The sequence below is a fragment of the Quercus robur genome, chromosome 11, assembly GCF_932294415.1.
Source record: "Quercus robur chromosome 11, dhQueRobu3.1, whole genome shotgun sequence".
Taxonomy (NCBI): domain Eukaryota; kingdom Viridiplantae; phylum Streptophyta; class Magnoliopsida; order Fagales; family Fagaceae; genus Quercus; species Quercus robur.
This window is the reverse complement of record NC_065544.1, coordinates 30,356,174-30,377,093: the sequence shown is the minus strand read 5'-3', so window position 1 is coordinate 30,377,093 and position 20,920 is coordinate 30,356,174. Positions and strand designations below refer to the sequence as shown.

The 20,920-nt window shown below is 35.4% G+C and overlaps 3 protein-coding genes across 3 annotated transcripts; all 3 read left to right on the top strand.

Moving 5' to 3' along the window:
- Positions 1-2,689: 2,689 nt before the first annotated feature.
- On the top strand, positions 2,690-4,777 carry LOC126704573 (F-box protein SKIP22-like). The gene has a single exon (XM_050403569.1). The coding sequence runs from the start codon at positions 2,884-2,886 to the stop codon at positions 4,483-4,485; it is 1,602 nt and encodes a 533-aa protein (XP_050259526.1). The 5' UTR covers positions 2,690-2,883; the 3' UTR covers positions 4,486-4,777.
- Positions 4,778-11,377: 6,600 nt separating this feature from the next.
- Positions 11,378-16,115, top strand: LOC126706278 (protein SHORT HYPOCOTYL IN WHITE LIGHT 1). The gene is made up of 2 exons (XM_050405677.1): positions 11,378-11,989; positions 15,602-16,115. The coding sequence occupies exons 1-2, from the start codon at positions 11,528-11,530 to the stop codon at positions 15,755-15,757; spliced, it is 618 nt and encodes a 205-aa protein (XP_050261634.1). The 5' UTR covers positions 11,378-11,527; the 3' UTR covers positions 15,758-16,115.
- A 2,028-nt stretch (positions 16,116-18,143) lies between these two features.
- LOC126707557 (tubulin alpha chain) lies at positions 18,144-20,920 on the top strand. Its single transcript, XM_050407275.1, has 4 exons — positions 18,144-18,377; positions 19,156-19,390; positions 19,488-19,858; positions 20,088-20,920. Exons 1-4 carry the CDS (start codon positions 18,285-18,287, stop codon positions 20,739-20,741), a joined length of 1,353 nt encoding a protein of 450 aa, XP_050263232.1. The 5' UTR covers positions 18,144-18,284; the 3' UTR covers positions 20,742-20,920.

The window sequence follows — 20,920 nt, the reverse complement described above, 5'->3', positions numbered from 1 at the left end:
GGTATCTATCAAGAATTACGAAAATAAGTTTTTCATATCTGATTTTTGGCCCATGCTTATGTATTTGTATAGGGTTTATTTCCTCACAACCCTAGACATATATAAGGCTTATTTTAGAGACTATCACATAAGAGAATATGAGGGGAACATATGCAAAAGCTGACCGATGCCTTATTCTCTCTAAAAGAAGCTACTGTGTCTTTGTGCCTTAGGGTTTTGTAATCAAGTACTTTTTGATCTTCATTGTTGATGAAATAAAGAACTTTGCAGCCAACATCTTCTTTAAGTTGGTAAGTTAGTCACGTACTGGGAGCCATGCATCATTGGTTAGTCACATATTGGGATCCGTACAAAAAGGATGGCGTTCATATATTGAAGAGTTCAGAGATTCTGAAACGGTAGAAGGTTTCTGCTGTAAGTTCATCTGCGAGGATTGTAGAGTTTAGGGACAAAGGTTTTGTACTAGATCTAAAACTTCTCTTTACTATAGTGAATTGCTTTTCAGGAAGGTTTCCTCCTAGGTTTTTTATTATGAAACTAGTTTGTTTCATTAGTTTTCCTGAGTCATCATATCTTGTCTTATTTATTTTTCCGCAGCATGATATTGACATGATATTAATGTTAGTTTGTTTTAACAAATTTTATTCATAATAAATCTAATTCACAACTTGGGTTTAAAACTTGTTAATTCTTTCAACCGGGGTCTAAATTTCCCAACATTTCTAATAACATCTTTTCAAAAGTGAAAAAAATATAATTGTGTGTTTGGTATATGTGTGTGTGTATGTGTGTGTGTGTGTGTGTGTGTTTTTTTTTTTTTAAGTGATGACATATAGTCTAATTAGTGGGACATACAGTTTTTAACTTATTTACAAAAGTGTCATTGAGCAACGTTATTTGAAAACTGAAAATTGGTAAAAGGAGTTTTCTAAATTTAGTATTTAAACACCCTAAAATGAGAGATGTAACTCAAACACTCCTAAAAAAAATCTCTTACCAAACGCGTTGTTTTTTTTTTTTTGCGTCCACAGATTTTAGTGTTTAAATACTGAAAATTGTTATTTGAGTTACCTTACCAAACAGGCCCTCATCTTATCATATTCAAAATTTTACCATTAGCAGCTATATAAGTAAAGCTGAAGGCCAAGATTTGATATCTAACTCTAGTCATTCTAAGAATTCCATTTTCCATTTCTGCCCTTGTGGATGATAATTTGAGGGGTAGGAGTAAAATGGAGTATAGTTTAAAAGGATAAGTCATAAGTATAAAAGAGTTTATAATTTAAGAGGATAAAATGTAATTCCTCCTTATTTGAATGAACAAAAGAATTGAAGATTTATTAATTAATGCTGGTCTTCTCATTCCTTCCAAAATTTTGGCTACGTCCGCTTTATCCAAGTACAGGTTAAGTAAAAATTAAAAATAAATAAATAATATTTGATTTATGCAATGATAAAATCTCGGTTTAATTCCAAGAACACTAAAAAAAACTTCTCTCTCCAATAGTGAGAGCTCTTCAACCCTTTGGGCACTATTACCTTGCTACCTCCGCTGTTTCTCAACCTTTCCCTTCCCAATCCCTCCCCCAATCACGAGTTGGTATATGGTGTACCCATCATATATGTCTGTGGTACTTTATCACCATTGGTCATCCCTTATATGGCATGAAGAGGAAGGCTTTCCTTCCAATGTGGGACTCTCCAAGCCAAAAATGACTACAAGTGCAACGCTTGGTCTAGGCAAAAATTGTCCCCACATATAAATATATAGAAGATTGATGAGGTGATAGCTAAGTTGGACTTTTACAAACAGGGGTATTATTTGTTATTTTTATATGAACCCACTATTTTTTTTTCTCTACTACTCATAATCTGTCATGACTCAGGTAGACAATTGTGACAAAAATTATAATTTTGATCTCTATCTTAAAATTTTTGGCAATTTTTTTTTTTAGGCCTACAACTTTAATGACACAACATGTTGCACCCCTTTCTTTGTTTCTCACCAAAAAAAAAAAAAAAAAAAAAAAAAAAAAAAAAATCTTTAATGACACATTTTTGCATAAGTCTAAGTAGGGGTATTCACTAAACCGCACAAACTGTACCAAAACTGCCCACAAAATGGCATAACCACATCACATCGTAAGTAACAGTGCATCGCACCACACCCTCTTTATATATTAATATATTTATTTATTTTTAATATTAAACATATTATTAATAATATAATAATCCTTTTTTTTCAAAAAATAAAAAATAGTTTGATAATCCTAGTAAGTGTTGACTAGAAAAGCCAGTCCAAAATTAAAAAAAAAAAAAAAAAGTTCAATAATTTAAAACTTAACCCAAAATAAAGGAAGAAAATTAGTTTTGGGCTGGGCAAGAAAAGCCCGGAATTTGAAAAATATATCAACTTCAAACCATTTAAACTGTATTTTATACACCACATTATACATGTGACTGTAAAAATAAAGTGCAGTGTGATTATAGTTTTGACTAAACTCCAAATCGCAAAAATAAGATTCAACGCGGTTATGATTTTAACTAAACCATACCTTTCTGACGTTTAAAGGCCCAAAACCGGAACACAAACACCCCTCTAATGGGCCTATAGCAAACGGTGCTATAGCAAAGGCCACTATAGGCCCAGTTTTTTTGTAGTGGTGGTAAATGGTTGCCTTGGTCTCGAAGAAAAGAGGAGAAGTTTTATCCTCAACAGTCAATAGTCAGAAAGCATAGTCTGATCAGAAACTCCATTTCCCTTTCCTTTATACCGAATTTCAACCCCCTTTATCCTTATCTTTCTCAGTTTCTCTTTAAAAACTCAGACAATTTTAAGCAATAAACACTCAATCTTGAATCTCATTTTCCAAAATCCCAATCATGAAACTCAGAGTTAGGTCCCTCGAATCCAAACAAACCATAAAAATCGAACTCCCAAATCCCTCTTCTACTCTTCAACAACTCAAACAAACCCTCTCTCAATCACTCTCCTCTTCCTCTTCCTCTTCCTCTTCTCTTCATTTCTCCCTAAACCGCAAAGACGAGCTCCACGCGTCATCTCCTGAAGCCACTCTCCAATCCCTCGGTATTACCTCCGGTGACCTTATCTTCTTCACCCATAACCCCACTGCCTTCTCTTCCCCTTCCCAATCCCAATCCCAATCCCAATCCCAAACCCTAATCCCCAATTCCTCCTCGTCCGTACAACAACAACCTCCAAACCCTAAACCTAACCCTAACCCTAATTCCCCAAATCAAAACATGTCTGAAAAGGCCGAAATTACTCCCTCAGATCAAGAAACCCCAGAGCATGAAATCTCAGATTCTGAGACTGATGTTGATATGAGTGATTCAACAACAGCGAATCTTCTTCAGGAAGACGACGAAGAAACCCTAGGAGGAGAAATTTCTGAGTCTGGGTTTGGACCTGGACCTGGACCTTCTGGTGCTGAAACCATGGAATTGGATGATGGGTCTTCGGTTTTGTCTCGCAAGAAGTATTTTGAACATTATTTTCTGAGAAGGGTATTGAGGGAAGAGTTGGGTGGTGGCGATGGTAGTGATCACAAGCTCGTGGTGATTGCGATTCATGCGGTTCTTTTGGAGTCTGGTTTCGTCGGGTTCGATTCGGTTTCAGGTATGCGGGTTGATGGGTTTCATCTCCCGGATGTGTGGCCTTCAAAAGCTTTCACCATGTCGCTTTGCTATACTCTGCCTGAGCTTTTAGGTACTGTTAATGGTAATGGTAATTATAATGTACCTGAAAGTATTGTTTTGAAGTTTCAGAATGTGGGTCATTGTATTAATATTTATGGGTCTTTGGCTAAAGGTGGGTCGGGGTTGCACCGTGTGTGTTTGAATGAAAATAGGTTTGTGCCGGCTTTAGAATCAGTTTGGGTGGTGAATGGTGATTCCAATGATGAAATTAAAAATCAAGATGGGTTTCTTGAAACTGAGGTTTTTGAATTTTGGAAAATTGTTAAAGATGGGATTGCATTGCCACTTTTGATTGACCTTTGTGAAAAGGCTGGTTTGGTGCCCCCACCGTGTTTTATGCGTCTCCCAACAGAGCTTAAATTGAAGATTTTTGAGTCTCTTCCTGGTGTTGATCTTGCCAAGGTGGGATGTGTGTGTTCTGATTTGCAATATTTGTCTTCTGCTAATGAGTTGTGGAAACAGAAGGTTGAGGAGGAGTTTGGAAATGGGACACAAGCAAAGAGGTTGTTTAATTGGAAGGAAGAGTTTCGATCATGTTGGGACCGCAAGAAGAAGAGGAAGAGGGAAGTTAGACAATGGCGGCAAGGGTTTTCTCATGTCCCGCTGATGAGGAACCGTCATCATTTTACGATCCCTGCCATATTGTTACCTGGACAGCATGACCACATGCCATGTTTTTTCACCCCTTCTCCTTTTAGACAAGTTGAAAGGTTTCGAGTGCCAGGGAACGTTCCCCATTGTACTTTTGAAGGATCTGATGATTAGTCCGGTGACTCAAAGTTTCTAGTATCATGGTCCAGTGCTGGAAGTAAATCCCTTAGGAGGTACAAAGTCATAGATTATGTGTATACATAAATAAGTCTGATGCTCAGCCTACTACTGCAATTAAGGTTTGAATACCCGCAGAACTATAGTATCCTCTGAAAGTTTCAGTTGATTTTGGTGTTTATAGGGAAAGACTCAAATTCCCGTTATTATAACTGGTGTGTATGACTTTGGAAGAATTTTTGTTGGGTTTCTTAATATTGGTATTTTCATGTGTAGAGTTTGTTTATAATTTAGAGTTGCATTATTTGTTGATTTTTTATCATAAGTTTCTTGTTGATAATTATTTGAGGTGACATGATGTGATTTTGATGCATGGGAAATTTTAGTTTGATGCATTCTGGTGTTCTTCATTCAATAGTCCACAATAAACGTAGTTTTGTGAGTAATGCTAACTAGGGAATTGGATTTGTGGCATTCAATCTTCATGCCTTTTTATTACGAGTGTATTTTGGGCATTATCTTCTTGGTTAAACTTAATCTGCACGTTTCCTTGGTTGGGACTTTTCTCTATAGCCCTTAATTGCTGAAACTTGTATCTTAAAACTGATTTCACACTCTTAGTCCACTTTATTTATACAAATCATTGTGCATTGAATACATGATTAAAATAACTGATGTGTGTGCTTGTGCTTATTGGTTAAGTTGGAGTAAAATAGAAGGGCGTGGTTGAATATTATCCTGTTAGATGATAATAACTTTCTGAATTGCTGACTTATTGGTGTGAAGTCATGGAAGGACATGCATGCCTTATCAATATTTTCTATTCTCTCTTTGGACTCGTAGTTAACTTGCCGCTGTTATGGTTCAAAGATATAACTTGTTGCAGTTATGGTTAGAACATGGTTACGAAACTTGGAGAAGGAGGTGAAGTCCAGGAAGCTTGGCAAAGTGATGTAGACAAACTGGCTTTTAAAGAACTAGCCTGAGGGGATGAGTGAGGTGTTTCCTAGTGAGTAGGCTAATCGGCAATAAGTTAGTACTGAGACTTTGGGCATATTGCAGAGATTCACTATTCTGGTTTTTTGGTCCAAGAACATTACTGAGTTGAGATCCAATATCATCACAATTGCAGTTAAATTGAAAACCATATTCAAGTTATCTTGAAATTCTTACTTATTTCAGCTCTTATGATGTCTGCTATAGAATGATGCTGTTGTAATTGCTTTGCCGAGTCTTACAGTTAGATTTTTTTCTTGTTACCAAAGTTAAGTACAAAGATTCGAAAAAGAAAGTGAGTTAGAAAAGTAACAGCACAAAAAAGAGAGTAAGAAGCAGCAAAAAGAAAAGCATCAAGTGGCTAAACCTTGTCTGCTTTTACTGGATACTTTTGCTAACCTGCTTAAACCAGCACCTGACTAATAAATTCACGAACCTTGCAAATGTCACTGATAATCGGTGCCAAGGTCCAGCTGCATTTTCTTCTTCCAACCTCTGTTTGCCATCATCTTTTATTTCTAGCTTTTTAGTTTATTTGTTCATGTACCCTTTTTTAAAGATTCACTTTTTCAATGAATAACTATATTTTAACCAACTTATAGCAAATAAACAATGAGCAATAATCCGTAGAAAGCTACATCCAAATTTACACCCAATGAGGTAAACTTATTTTATGCTAGACGAAATAGTAACAGCAAAATTTGCCAAATGGTAGATTTTTAGAAAAAATTTTGCTACATAGCATGCGGATGAAACATTTTAGTTAGTTGGACTGTTTTTGAAAATCGAGTTTAACAAACTCAAGTTCTAACCCATTCCCTCTTAGATGAAGTCTGAAATGGACAAAAAAAAAAAAAAAAAAAAAAGATGGAACTCGAGTTCCGTGTGAAAAAAGTTGGAACTCGAGTTTTAAAAACTCGAGTTCTATTTTTTATTTTTTTAAAAAAAACATTCTAACTAACTAAAATGTTTCCAACATATGCTTTTTTGCTAATATTTTTCCAAAAAGATGTTTTTCTACAAATTTTTCCAAATAGTAACCCTTTTAGTCTTTTACTACACCGGACTCCTCAACCCAAAAATGGTTATTGCATGGGTTCTAAAATTGATGGTGTGTGTGGGCACCATTTTAGGCTGCGTTTGTTTCGGTGGTAAAGGAAATCAAGAAAACATTTTACACCCTTGAGGGTGTTTGGGTGCGCATGAAAATTCGGTCAAACTGAAAATGAATTTTAGTTGACCATAAAATAGAGAGCCTCATGCATGAAAACCAATTACACTTTTATTTTACTTTCAAATGATTTTCCGGACTCACAGACACCCGAAGAGAGAGAGAGAGAGAAAGAGCAAGAAGAGAGAGTACAGAGAGTGATCTAGAAACACAAACAAGCACAATCCACCTAAAGCACATCCTCGCCAGACTCACACCCAGAGAAAGAAGACCCATCCCTTAAGCCGAGCAAGGAAAGGGTACTCAGCCGACCCATCCCTCATCCTCACCGACCCATCTCACTCCGACGACCCATCCCACTTCGCCGACCCATTCCTCATCGTCACCGACCCAGTGAACGACCCACCCCTAAGCCAATTTGTCCACCGTGTGAGCAACCCCCTCCTAGATCGGACCACCTAGTGAGTGACCCACTCCTAGATTGAGCCGCCACCTTTAGATCGACCCACCATGTCCATGTTGCCACTACCGTCGCCACCACCAAATCACCCACGAACCAATCTCTCTCTCTTTGTCAATTAAGTTCCTCTCTCACGATTGGTCTTGGGATTTTGATTTTTTTTGTTTTGATATTTGTTTCTTTAATTGTTTATATATTTTGATTCTTTGTAATAATATTTGTTTGGATCTTAAGAAGATGTGAGAAACATGATAAAAATGGGTTTTCTAGAACATTTTCAGGAACACAATCAAACACTAGAAAATATTTTCCAAAGCATTTTTTGAAATGCAACCAAACACTTGAAAATATTTTCCCCTGCATTCATTTTACACTCGAAATTCGATTTACATCAAACCAAACGCAACCTTAGACTCATTAACTACTCATTGAACAAACCTGCTTCCTTATCAGAGGACACTTGTTGATTTTTAGGTTCTATCTATTTTTTAGATTTTATTGCTTGATGATCATTTCAAATAAACCTCTTTTAGTGCTAATTCTTGGATCATCTTTTATTATTATTATTATTATTTTAATTTTTTGGTTCTTCAAACATAAATTCTCTTTTTGAGTTTATTTTCTTAAAGTTATGTTTTCAAAACACAATTATACGTAAGTGGTCATAATTTAAATCATATCTTTTTTTTGAAAACACGATTAAGATAAATTGTTAGATTTTAGTGGTAATTATTATTTTTTTTTCTTTTTGGAGAGGAATAACTTTTAAGCTTTTTTTTTTTTTTTGAGAAGAGTAACTTTTAAACATTATTAGTTAAAATAAATACTAGTCACTAACTCATGCGATGCATGGAAAAGCTATTAAATATGAGTTAGAAGATTATTCACTCACACAGACAATCTTCTATTTTTTCCTATTTGATTTGATTTATTCTTTCAATTTTTCTCTCCATTTTTATCTTTAATCTTTATTTAATTTTTATCTTTTTCTTTTATCCACCATAGAAGTTAATACCTAATTAAAAAAAATTATACACTCTAAGTGTCTGTTTAAGAACATCTTATTTAGCTTAAACATAAATTTTTTTACTGAAAATGCAATAAATAAAGATAAAAAGTATCTGAAATAGTATAGTGGGATCTATGAATAATACTAAAAAGTATAATGAGATTCATGAATAGTAGTAAAAATAAACTAAATAGTAGCAAAAATAAGCTAAATAGTATAAAAAAAAAAAAAAAAGGCTTTTTAAACCAAGTTGCAAGCTAAATGTATATTTATATATTAATTTAGACTTATAGAAAAAGGGTTTAACTTACCTCCAGTACTTTTTTAACTGGAATCTCTTTTTATTTTAACTAGTCGCTAACCCGTGCGATGCACGGGAAAACTACCAATTTTTTCCAAATGACGTGACATTAGCTATTGGAATTTAGCATCGATTCTCTAGTAGCACATTCTTAGTTTTCAATTTCATTTATTTCATGTCTTCTACTAAATATTCAATGCATTCATTATATTTAAAAAACGTTGAAGTAAAGTTGTATCCTCAAACAACTAAATATAAGAGTTTAATTCCTACCTGTTTCAATTTAAAACCAAATTGTGCATAAAAGCAAAAAAATTTCCTTTGTTACAATACATCTTTAGTACCAAAATCACAAATTCATTAAAATCAAATTGTGCATAGAAAATCTTAGAGATTGAAAGACAATTTTAAAGTGTTTTTTGTATCTTCTTCCTTTGTTGCTGCATCAGAAATCATCAAATTTTGATTTTTTTACTTTCCAAAAGACTTAACATCAAGTATGTCAAAGAATAAGCTTAACATCTGCTAGAATAGCTTAAAAAGAATAATTACTGGAGTTTCACTACAATTCTACTATAAAACAAAACAACAACTACAACCCAAAATTTCTTCCTACATTTTACAATCAGAGACAGACCAAAACAAAAAAGACATGAACTTGTATAGAAGAGGTACAAGGTTTGGAAAAAAAAAAATAGGGGACTAAGTGGAGACAAAGAAGGCTGAGGTTTTAGGTGCCCAAATAATTATTTCATCAATCAAATGATTAAGCTAAGCTAAATTAGATGTGCTAGAAAACCTAGATAGCAAAATAAAGCAAAACTTGAAGGCAAAAACACTATTTTGGTCCCTACATTTTGAAGTCATAATCAATTTGGTCCCTACCTTTTTGTAGCAATCAATTTGGTCCTTGATATTTTCAACTTGCATTCAATTTGATCCCTACCGTTAACTCACTAACGGAAAATGCATACGTGGTAAATGGTATGCATGGTTGGCATACTTAAAGCTTAGGTGGCAACTAAAATAATAATATAAAATGACACATTAGCATATGAGCAAAAATAATAATTTATCAATTTAAAGAAATTAAAAGAAAAAACATGAATTCAGATCTGTTGCTGAACATGAACCCAGAGCCCAGAAAAATTAAATCCACGAATCTCAGCTCTTCAATCCATGTTGGAAACAGAAGCCTAAAAAGAAGGCGAAGAGGAGTAGACGAAGATGAATGAAGGTGAAGGTTTGTGGGTTAATTTGGTCTGATCGAAAATTGCATGGAACTGCGACCTAAATGCTGGGTTCTTGCATTCATCATTCTGCACCACCAACTAGCCACATTTAATATAATTTCACCCCTTAAAAAAGTAAAACAAAAAAGTGCCCAGCACGTTACCATTAAAATTAAAAACATTGGGTTTATATTATCAAACACATGAACTAATGGATCTCAACCATCCAAACAACACAAACAAATATTCAAATTTTTTTATTGAATCAGAAAAACCTAATTAAAGAGAATAGAAAAAGAGATTATTCATAGATTAATTGAGAGATACCGAGATAGAATGCTCTGTATGGAGGCTGGGTCGGAGATTGACAACGTTGGCTCCCATGGTCGTGCCCTTGCAAGCTTTCTGCGAAATAGCTTGGATCCGTGTTTGAGAGAGTGAAGATGTTCTGCGTTTGGTGAGTAATGTCGAAAGGAGAGGTGCTGGATTTGGTTTTGTCGAAAGGAGAGGTTTTGCCGTTCTGCCCTTGCACTGTTGCTTTAGGTTTTGCCGTTCTATGTTTGGTTTCAGAATTATAACGGGAAGAGTATTTGGATTGAGAAAGGAGGGTATATATATATATATAATTAAAAGAAATAAATCAGATTTAAAAATATAAAAAAAATACTGACATGGAAAATTGAATCAGATTTAAAAATTAAAAAAAAAATGCTGACGTGGAAAATTGTGGGAGCGACAAAGGCTTCGGTTTTATATATATATAGATGAGAAACTATCATATCACTCACTAACTAAATAAAATGTGAAGATTAAAACTCACTACCACTTGCTATTGTGTATTTAAAACAAAAGAAGATTTTCAGTTAAAAAAGTATTAAAGGTAAACGAAACCCATAAAAAAATATATATATATATATATACTCTTCTACCCGTTAATATCTTTTATTTTTCCTTTTTACTTTCTTTCCTCTTTTTTCTTCGCATATTATTTTCTCTACTCCACAGCTGGCATCAGCCACTAACACACGTTACCTCTCCACACTATTTGACTCAATGCTCCATGCCCACAAAGGGTAAATTAAGATCTGATTTCAAATACAAACATATATTTCACTCTCTTTCATTCTTTCCTCATACAAGTTGTAGATCTCTCTCTGTTTCCTCATATAACTGGCAGCCATTGCATCAAGTATTGGTCCACGGATGAAGGTCTCTCTCAGCAACAATGGCTGAAGTTGTTTCTACTTGGTATAGGACTGCGTTTTTGTGTTTAAATTAGTACCAGTCAAAGTGTCGGTATGAAATATTTGGGCCGTACTAGCCAGTACGGTACCATATTCACTTCCTTGGTTGAAAGGTTGAGAAAAGAGAGAGAGAGGGTAGCTGCTTCGAAGGAGGGAGAAGAGAGATGAGAAGAGAGAATTTTGTTTTTTTTTTTTTAAGAAGTATTAGGATTTGTAATTTGTATTTGATGGGAAAAAAATATATTTATCATTATTTTTTTAATAGTGCTGATGTGTAAAAAGATATTTATATATATATATTAATTACTAAAATAATAGTATTATTTTCAAAAATTAAAGGGCGTGATGATTGATGTTTGCAACATAGATGACATGTCGTTTTGCAATTAGGAGAGGAAAAAGGTCACTGAAAAAAAGTAAACGACAACCCGTTTATTGTCCATCCCAGTCAAACTAATAAGCGCCACAGCAGGCTGCAGGCAGCAGGCAGCAGTAGCTAGAAGCCATTTCTTTGATCTTTCTCTCTTTCTTTTCTTTCAAGTCTCAAGTCTGTCTGAACTCTGAAGCCTCAAAAATAAAAAACCGAAAAACACCTGAAAGTGAAAGTGAAAGTGAAAGTCACCGGCATGTCATTTTCGGTGACTCTACCACCTCCCTCTGTCTCCTCTTTCCCTCACCCCAAACAACGTTCTTCATACTTGGAAAACAATTTCCCTCTGAATTTCAAATCCAACCTCCAACAATTCCAAACACTCTCTCGCTTTCATCTTCAAACCCAAGTTTCTAGAAGAACCCAAAATTTCCCTCGTGAAGCTCCAATAGACGAACCTCGCAATTGGCTCGACCCTGTTGACGACGAAGATGACGTCGATGAAGACGAAGATGGAGACGAAGAAGATGAAGATGAAGATAGGAGTTTAGATCTTCTTGTACGCTTCCTTCAGAACGTGTTCAAGAAGATCTCCAGGCGTGCCCGCAAGGCCGTACGATCGGTTCTTCCTGTTTCTATACCTACCAAGCTGGTGGGGTTTTCTGTTAATGGAGTTTTGGTGCTTGCGTTTTTGTGGGTTTTGAAGGCTTTTATTGAGGTAATTGTTTTTATGAATTGGGTTGTTTTTTAGTTTTCATGTTGGAATTCACTGTGATTTTTGCTCCTTATTATTGCTTCCATGTTCTACATTAGCTAATGGTGAGTTGCTTGTGAAAATTTTTAGTGATAGTAAGTAGTCATTTTCTTCTCAAAAAAGACATAAAGAAAAGTTTTTTTTTTTTTTTTTGGACATTTGTGAAGCTCAATCTTTAGTTAGTATGTAGGTTAGTGTTTTGAGTCTAACTTATCTTGATTAAATAAAAAATGATAGCTATGTGTTTTATTGATTCAAATAAATTAGTTGGAATTAGAATTAGGATGATTTATGATTAGTCTTATTTATATAGATTATAGGAACTAGGAAGTTAGAATTCATTTTTATCTAACTGGAAGTCTCTCTCTTATAAATTAAGATCTTGAAAATGTATGAAGAATAGTATGATATATTAAGTTATAAATTGTTAGTTAATCTAACTTGGAGGTTTGGGCTCCCTCAAAGTAGTCAATTTATCAAATTTTGAGGCCCAACCAAAAAAAAAAAAAAAAAAAAGCCCTTAACAGTTGGATTGATAGATGGATTGGGAGTTTTCTCAAAAAAGAAGAAGCAGAGAGAGAGAGCGAGAGAGTTGAAAATGTTACTTGAAACTGTGGAGGAATAACTCGGAGTCAGAGGGTTCTGAGATATGTTGGGTCTAAGTGGAAGAGGAATTTTTTGTACAGTCCAAGTGAACTTTTATGGTTAAGCTAGGTGGGCAGAAGAAATTACTCATATTGACTAATTGTAGCAGCTGCCTTGACATAGCAGCAGAATGATTGTGAGAATGTTGCCCACACAATATGAGGTGGGGTGCTGGTTGTAAATTTCCAGTTTCTGCTTCTTGTGGTTCACTGTTTCATGACTGTAAATTTTGTTCAATGACCCAAATTGTTCAGGACTTTGTTACGTGCACTCATGTGCATGTGTGCTAGGCATTAGATTAGTCTAGACTGTATATTTTACGACGTGGAGATAGAGCTCAGTTAATTGTATCCTTTATCTTGTTCCTAAGGTTCTATGGTTTCAGTTTGCTCTTCCTAGATTTTCATGATTGTATGTTTACTTCTTTGACATTTCCATGTTTGGATGGGTCCATGGGCATGATCTACATTTGCTGGTACAAAATGCCAATTGGTCTCATTGCTAAAATGCATCAAGAATGTTCTGGCTTCGCAATCAGTTCTCTTAATGTTGTTTTGTTTATGTATGAAGAGTTCTGGTTGTGGGGTATCAGTTTCTTCCTGTTAATTGGCCTATCTTAATTAGGGATGTCCAACTTTAACTAAATAAGTTATTAGGATTTGTTGGATTACTGATTATGATTGTCAAAATGCCTTTCTTTCTTCCTTTCTTTTTTATTTTATTTTTTTATGATGATGATGATGGGGAACGTCTTCAAGGCAAGGCCCTTTGGACCTACCCCTACCCCTGTTGGATGGCCCTGCCCACAAGAACTGTGCATTGGGTAATCCCAGGACTTAATACCGGGACCTTGAGGGAGCACACCCCAAGGCCTAGCAATCAAGCTAACCCCGTGTGGCCATGATTGTCAAAATACTCTATCAAGGCCATAATGGAATACAAAATGGATTCTATTATGTTATGTTCCATTTGATGGAGAAATTAAAATCTTTATTCAAACCATTTGACAACTTTACTCACTGCAGTGAGAATTAGATGAAAGTTATTTATCATAACTGAGGTCATTGCATAATTAAAATTTTACATAGGAGGAACCTCCATTTTGCAAAGTTGTGATGTTGGTTGGAAACTGAGAAAGGGAAGCTCGCTGTCAAACATAAACCCATTATCAGTCATCCATTTAATCTTGTTCTGCAATTAACTGTTACTGTGATTCACTGATATTGTGAAACCTTTTTGTTTATCTACAATATCTAATAAATCATGATCTCTGTGCTCATGTAAATTCAGAATAGCATGTATCCTGCCAGTTCTGTGAAGTTGGAAGTGAGGTTCAGTTATGCAAGGGAATTTTCTATTTCCAATTAATTTGAATCTTGTTTCCAGGCATTTTTGTGTCATGTCCAATCATGTAAATTTTTATTTTCTATCTATTATCAGGCTCTCAAGTTCAACATTGGAAGTTAGCAAATGATTTATTTATTTATTTATTTTATGACCATCTTTGCATATGCTATGGAACATCTTAGTGAGCAGTGTGGTCTTTGTCTTTGTCAACAAGAATGTGCCCTTCAATTGTTACAGCTCTAATCATTTCTGGCTCATGTAAGATTAGAGTTAATCCTGTAACTCCTGTTTACTTTTATTCATTTATTACTTATGCAGCATAGTATCACAATAACAAAAGAGAGTGATAGTTAATTACAGAACAAGATTAAAAAATATGAAATCTGTTCTTGTGAATCTTTGGAAGTTGGTACTGCACTGCATGTGGTAACAGAAAAGGCAATGGGACCAATGTGAGTTTATGTCCTTTGGAGAAAGCTTAGTGATCAAATCTATATTTAGTCGCACTTTCGAAGAATAGGAACTTGAGTTGGTGGATTCTCTTTTTTATTTGCTTTATTTTAATGTACGAAAAAGTGAAGGGCTTCACTTTGGAAGCTAAAGCGTGGCAATCAATTTGATGTATTATAAGGCCTTCAAGAAGTTTCAATGGTTGGCATTTTGCATAGAAAAGCATTTGGAGTAGTAAAGTTACTCCAAAGGTTGCTCTTTTCATATGGACAGTAGCCTTAGGAAGAATTTTAAGTTTTAACTATGAACAAATTAATTGAACAGAACATCATCTTGTTCGGTTGGTACTGTATGGATGTGTAAATGTATAGGTGAGTCTACTGATCATTTGCTACTTCATTGTATAGTTGCTAACAACCATAGGTCCTTTCTATTTTAGTATTTGGCATGAAATGGGTGATGTCTCAAAGAGGGTGATTGGTGTGTATGTCAGTTGGCAAGGATTGTTTAGACACTATAGACACAAATTGATCTGAAATGCAGCCGACCTTCTTTGCCTTATGTGGACAGGTTGGCGAGAAAGAAAGTTTTAGCTGAAATTCTCATCTCTACGAACTTTGTATGAGGGGTCTAATGTGGTTGGCAGTGTCTCTTCTTCTTTTGTTGATTTTATTGATTATATTTGATTGTGATTTTTGAGGAAATTCTTTGTATACTATTACTACCTGTGTGCTTAGATTTCACTTTTTATTGATAGAATTTTTATATCACTAATGTTAAGAGAAAAAGGAAAAAGAAAGTTCAGTGACCACCTATGGTTTCTTAGTCCGCTCTGCATCTAACTTATGCAAATATTGGCATACTTGACACTCATAAAAAAATAAATAATAAAAATTATTTAAATATTGGCATATTCTGGATGTGGCATGAGCTGCCGTTATGTGTATGCTAAGAAACATGGCGTCTAAAGCTTGATGTGTGGATGAATGCTGCATTTCCTGTATTTAGTAATTCTGTGTTCTGAATAATCTGTGGTACTTCTTTGTTCTGTAACATTGATTAAGCCTCTGGATTTTTAAAAATATTTTTTTAATAGAATTTTTGTTGTTCATTTTCTATGTGTATGAAATCCAGGTTATTTGCACCCTTGGAAGTGTAGTGTTTGTAAGCATCTTACTTATTCGGGGGATATGGACTGGGGTAAATTATTTACAAGAAAGCCGCAACCCGAGGATAAATAAATTTGATGATGATCACCGTGCATGGAGTGGTACACAGCCTGCAGGTTGACTTGTCCTTTCCAGAATTAAAACTGTTTCAAGAATATTGCACCATACAAGAATAGTGGCATCCTAGATAGTTATAACAGGAAAAATCAAGGATGGTGAGATGGCAGCAGAATAAATCTCTCATAGAAATAACCACCATTGCAGTTTTTATGAATATGATGGTGTCCATCAGGAAGATCCAGGAGCAAATTTCTTTTTTTATGGGATATGTTTTTTATGATATTGATGGAATAGGTGAAGAATCAGAGATGTGAAAAGCTTTAGTTATATGTATAATGTATGGGTGCTAGGCAATCCTCTAGCATCATCAAACATCTGATATACATTTATTCTATTCTCATTAAGCTTGATCTTTGTCATTGGGTGGGCACAAGAAAATTTTTAAGGTCTGTTTGGTTTCTCATGATTTATTTAGCTACTTGATGATCTTCATGTTAACCAGACGTTCTCTAATAAATATATATGTTGTCCATTCTTAGAGCATTCACAATGATGCTTGCCAAAAACCAATTTTTAACAATCCACGCGACAAAAAAATTCCCTTTATCAATGATGTCAAAGCAAAATTTTTTTGGCAACTTGCTACGGTGAACTGTCATCTCTAGCAGTTCACTATTTTGGATTTTGATAAAAAGTTAAAAACAGGAACCCCAATGTTATAGAAAATTACTATACTAGTTTTGATTCAGTATTTGGGTTTTGTTTACCATCAGGTGCTTCCATTCTTGTTTTGTATAGCCTGTGAGAGAGTACCTTTTGCATTCCTCAGGAAGAGGCTGATGAGATAAGGAAGATGGGAAAGTGAGAGGGAGTATGTGAGACTAATAAATAGTCAAGGTATTTTTGTTACACCATGTGTCTCAGCATTTTCACCTCTCTTCTCTCTTCATTTTAGAGAGAAGATTTGTGTGAGCCCGGGTGGAAAATGCCTGGGCCTATATAAAAGTTTTCTTTCCCCTCTCTTAACCAAACAACACACACTCATTTTCTCTCCAAAATTTTTCATCCACCCTATTTCACTTCTAAACAAATACACCTTTATTTACAAACTGCAGGCTTGGCCGGCTTGTTTTTGTCATTAGCAGATTGATGCATCCAACAAAATCTCACTAAATGAGAGGTAAGATTGTTTTTTTCATTAGCAGATTGATGCATCCAACAAAATCTCACTAAATGAGAGGTAAGACGCGACGCCCATTGATATTTCCAAAGGAGCATTCTCACCTTTTTTGTATCTCTCAACAACTGGCTGGCTATGTGGCTATGCTCTTCAGCAATCATAGTCTGTCAAAATGAGCCAATGCATTTTATAAAGATGGGTCCACCTCCACCACCAAAATAATGATAAGGATTGATTTCAACCTGTGTTTGAATGTAATGGTTGCTTGTATTGATAGAAACATGATGATAACCTAATGTTTAATCATCCACACCTAATGATAAAATACTCCTCTCTCTCAATGATTATTTTCACACTTTGATAAAACACTCATCTTCTAACCATGTACAAATGGAGGGTACCTATGTGTGTATATATATATTACTAGGTAAAGTTGAAAGAAAATTTAATTAGGTTTTAAATTAGATTTCAATTATTGTTTAATTTTATGCCACGTATTCTATTTAAGTTTTTAAAATTTTTGTTCTAGGTGAGTTAATGAGATGCAAATGACGAATTGTCTAATATAAATAAATCATCAAAAACTCAATAAAAAAAAAGAAAGAAAAAGTAAATTCATGTGCATATCCAAAAGAAATTAAAATAAAAAAATAAAAGAGAGAGAGTATAATTTGGATCCATATATGTGTGTAATTGTATTTTTTTTAGTTGTACCTTGCATATGCACGGGTTATATATTAGTTATGATAAAAAATGGTGATTGATAGAAATGAGTATTGATAATGGTAATGATAGTGGTGGTGACAATAACGCATAGGAAGAAATAAAGGTAATAATTTTACTTTACTTCTCTTAGATTATTCTAGATTAGAGCAATTTTGATCGACCCATCCCATGTATATTAAAATAAAATTATATATATATATCTCTCTATATATATAAAAGGTTCCCAATGAAAGTATATAGAAATTAAACGTACAAAGTATATATAAAAGGTAAAAGAAACATCCAAACAGCAAGAGCATTGATGGAGGAAAACCCAAGCGGGGTAGAGGGAAAATCACAACCTTACAGCCAAACAGATTTACAGTAACCCTTCGAGCGGCAAATAAAATAATTCAAAAATCCAGAAAATATAACGAGCCATGGTTAGAAAGATGGTTACCGTAACAATCAATAACAGACAGCCAAGTCATCCACCTTGTCTCAAACACCACCTCGGGTTAAAATGATATCTCACTCTATAAATACAGCCAAACCCAAACGCTTAAGTCATATTTGAATCGAAAGGGTTTTCACTTTTCACTCAGATCAGAAGGCGTCTTGATAAACGCCTTCGTCTTACCGTGAGAGCCTCTGTGAACTTTTTCTTCAATTTCTTTGTTGTAGAAATTCCTTCAAATCGAAAATGAGAGAGTGCATTTCGATCCACATTGGTCAGGCCGGTATTCAGGTCGGAAATGCCTGCTGGGAGCTTTACTGCCTTGAGCATGGCATCCAGGTATACTTCTCTTCTTCGTATTCTTGCTCGCTATTTATTTGCTGTGAATTTGTACAAGTATGCGTGTATTTGATTTCTCAGATCTGTGATTTTCGAACTTCACTGTGGTATGAAGTAGCATTTTTATTGATTTTATATGAGATCTGAAAATTTTCAGCCTCTTTTTGCTGTTACGATTTTGCTGCTTTGCTTTTTCATTAGATCTGCGTTTGTTTGTCAATATGATTCTCCTTTCTTGTGCGTTTGTTTGGTTTTTGTTCGGATCTGTGCCTTTTATCACTGACATTTAGTCACGCGCTTCGCATTTTTCTTGATTCACTTCAGATCTGTGATTTTCTCTGAATTGTTTTTGAAATTGAGTGGTTTAGTTGTTTCAAATGTTAGATCTGTGGTTTTAAGCATCAGATCTGTCGTTTCTGTGAACGTGGAGATCATTTTCATGGTTTGTTAATGAAATTTTAGGATTTAGTGGAAAGCAATGTAGGAATGAAAGATTGTTTTTCTTTTGCAGGATCGGTGTTTTATCTATGAATTAAGGTCTAAATTGTTCTGAACACTGTAATCTATTTGCTTAGATAATGTTTAATTGTACACAATTCAGTTCAGTCATAGTTTGTATCTTAGCCAAAATATAATTTCTATATTTTGTGTTATTAATGACTGTTTTTATGGTTTTTCAACTATAATTTTGGTGTAAAAAAAATTTAGTGTTTGAATTAGTTCTTGTTTAAGCTTTGGATGATTAATAAATCGCTGAACTGTTATTTTATCTGTGTAGCCTGATGGCCAAATGCCAGGTGACAAAACTGTTGGTGGAGGTGACGATGCCTTCAACACCTTTTTCAGTGAAACTGGTGCTGGGAAGCACGTTCCTCGTGCCGTGTTTGTTGACCTTGAGCCCACTGTCATTGATGAAGTGAGGACTGGTACTTACCGCCAGCTCTTTCACCCAGAACAGCTCATCAGCGGCAAGGAAGATGCTGCCAACAACTTTGCCCGTGGCCACTATACCAGTAACAATCTTACACTTTTTAAAAAAAAATGTTTTTTGTTCACTAAATGTTGCATTTTTCAATGAAAGCATCTGAAAGAATTCAATTCTTGTTTCAGTTGGCAAGGAGATTGTTGATTTGTGCTTGGACCGTATCAGAAAGCTTGCTGATAACTGCACTGGTCTCCAGGGTTTCCTGGTTTTCAATGCTGTTGGTGGAGGCACTGGTTCTGGGCTTGGTTCCCTTCTCTTGGAGCGTTTGTCTGTTGACTATGGCAAGAAATCAAAATTGGGTTTCACAGTCTACCCTTCTCCACAGGTCTCCACATCTGTTGTTGAACCCTACAACAGTGTCCTCTCCACCCACTCCCTTCTCGAACACACCGATGTGGCTGTACTTTTGGACAATGAGGCAATCTATGATATATGCAGGCGCTCCCTTGACATTGAGCGACCCACCTACACCAACCTCAACCGCCTTGTCTCTCAGGTAATTGTCTGAAGATTTTTTGCTAGAATCAGAATTGAAATGTATTTGAAATATGTAATTCAATGTGCAAGTTAATCATTGTATATATGACCTATAATGTTTACCTTAATATCTGAATAGTGCCACATGAATGTTGATAGATTTTTAACGTGTTGTTGCCTTGTTGGTAGTATCGCTATAACATGTTTGCTGTCTAACAGTGTTTTTTGTTTGTTTGTTTGGAATTCAGGTGATTTCCTCTTTGACTGCCTCTCTAAGGTTTGATGGTGCCCTGAATGTGGATGTGACTGAATTCCAAACCAACTTGGTTCCATACCCCAGAATCCACTTCATGCTTTCCTCATATGCACCAGTCATCTCTGCTGAGAAAGCATACCATGAACAACTCTCAGTGGCTGAAATCACCAACAGTGCTTTTGAGCCCTCATCTATGATGGCCAAGTGTGATCCTCGCCATGGCAAGTACATGGCTTGCTGCCTGATGTACCGTGGTGATGTTGTGCCTAAGGATGTCAATGCTGCTGTTGCTACTATCAAGACCAAGCGTACCATTCAGTTTGTTGATTGGTGCCCCACTGGATTCAAGTGTGGTATTAACTACCAGCCTCCAACTGTTGTTCCCGGAGGTGACCTTGCCAAGGTGCAGAGGGCTGTTTGCATGATCTCAAACTCTACCTCCGTGGCTGAAGTGTTCTCCCGTATTGACCACAAATTTGATCTCATGTATGCCAAGCGTGCTTTTGTGCACTGGTACGTGGGTGAGGGTATGGAGGAAGGAGAATTCTCTGAAGCCCGTGAGGACCTTGCTGCTTTGGAGAAGGATTACGAGGAGGTAGGTGCTGAGTCTGCTGAGGGTGAGGACGATGAAGGTGATGAGTATTAAGGATTTTAACTAGTTGCTGAGATGGTAGTTTGTTTTTTGTTTGGGTAGTATCATCTTTTGGTCTGCCCTATGTTTGTGTATGTGTGCAACAAATCTCAGTTGTTCCCAATTTTATCCTACCCAGACTGATGTTATTGCTGTTTGATACTTGTTTTATCGTTTGGTTTTTAATTTGTGAA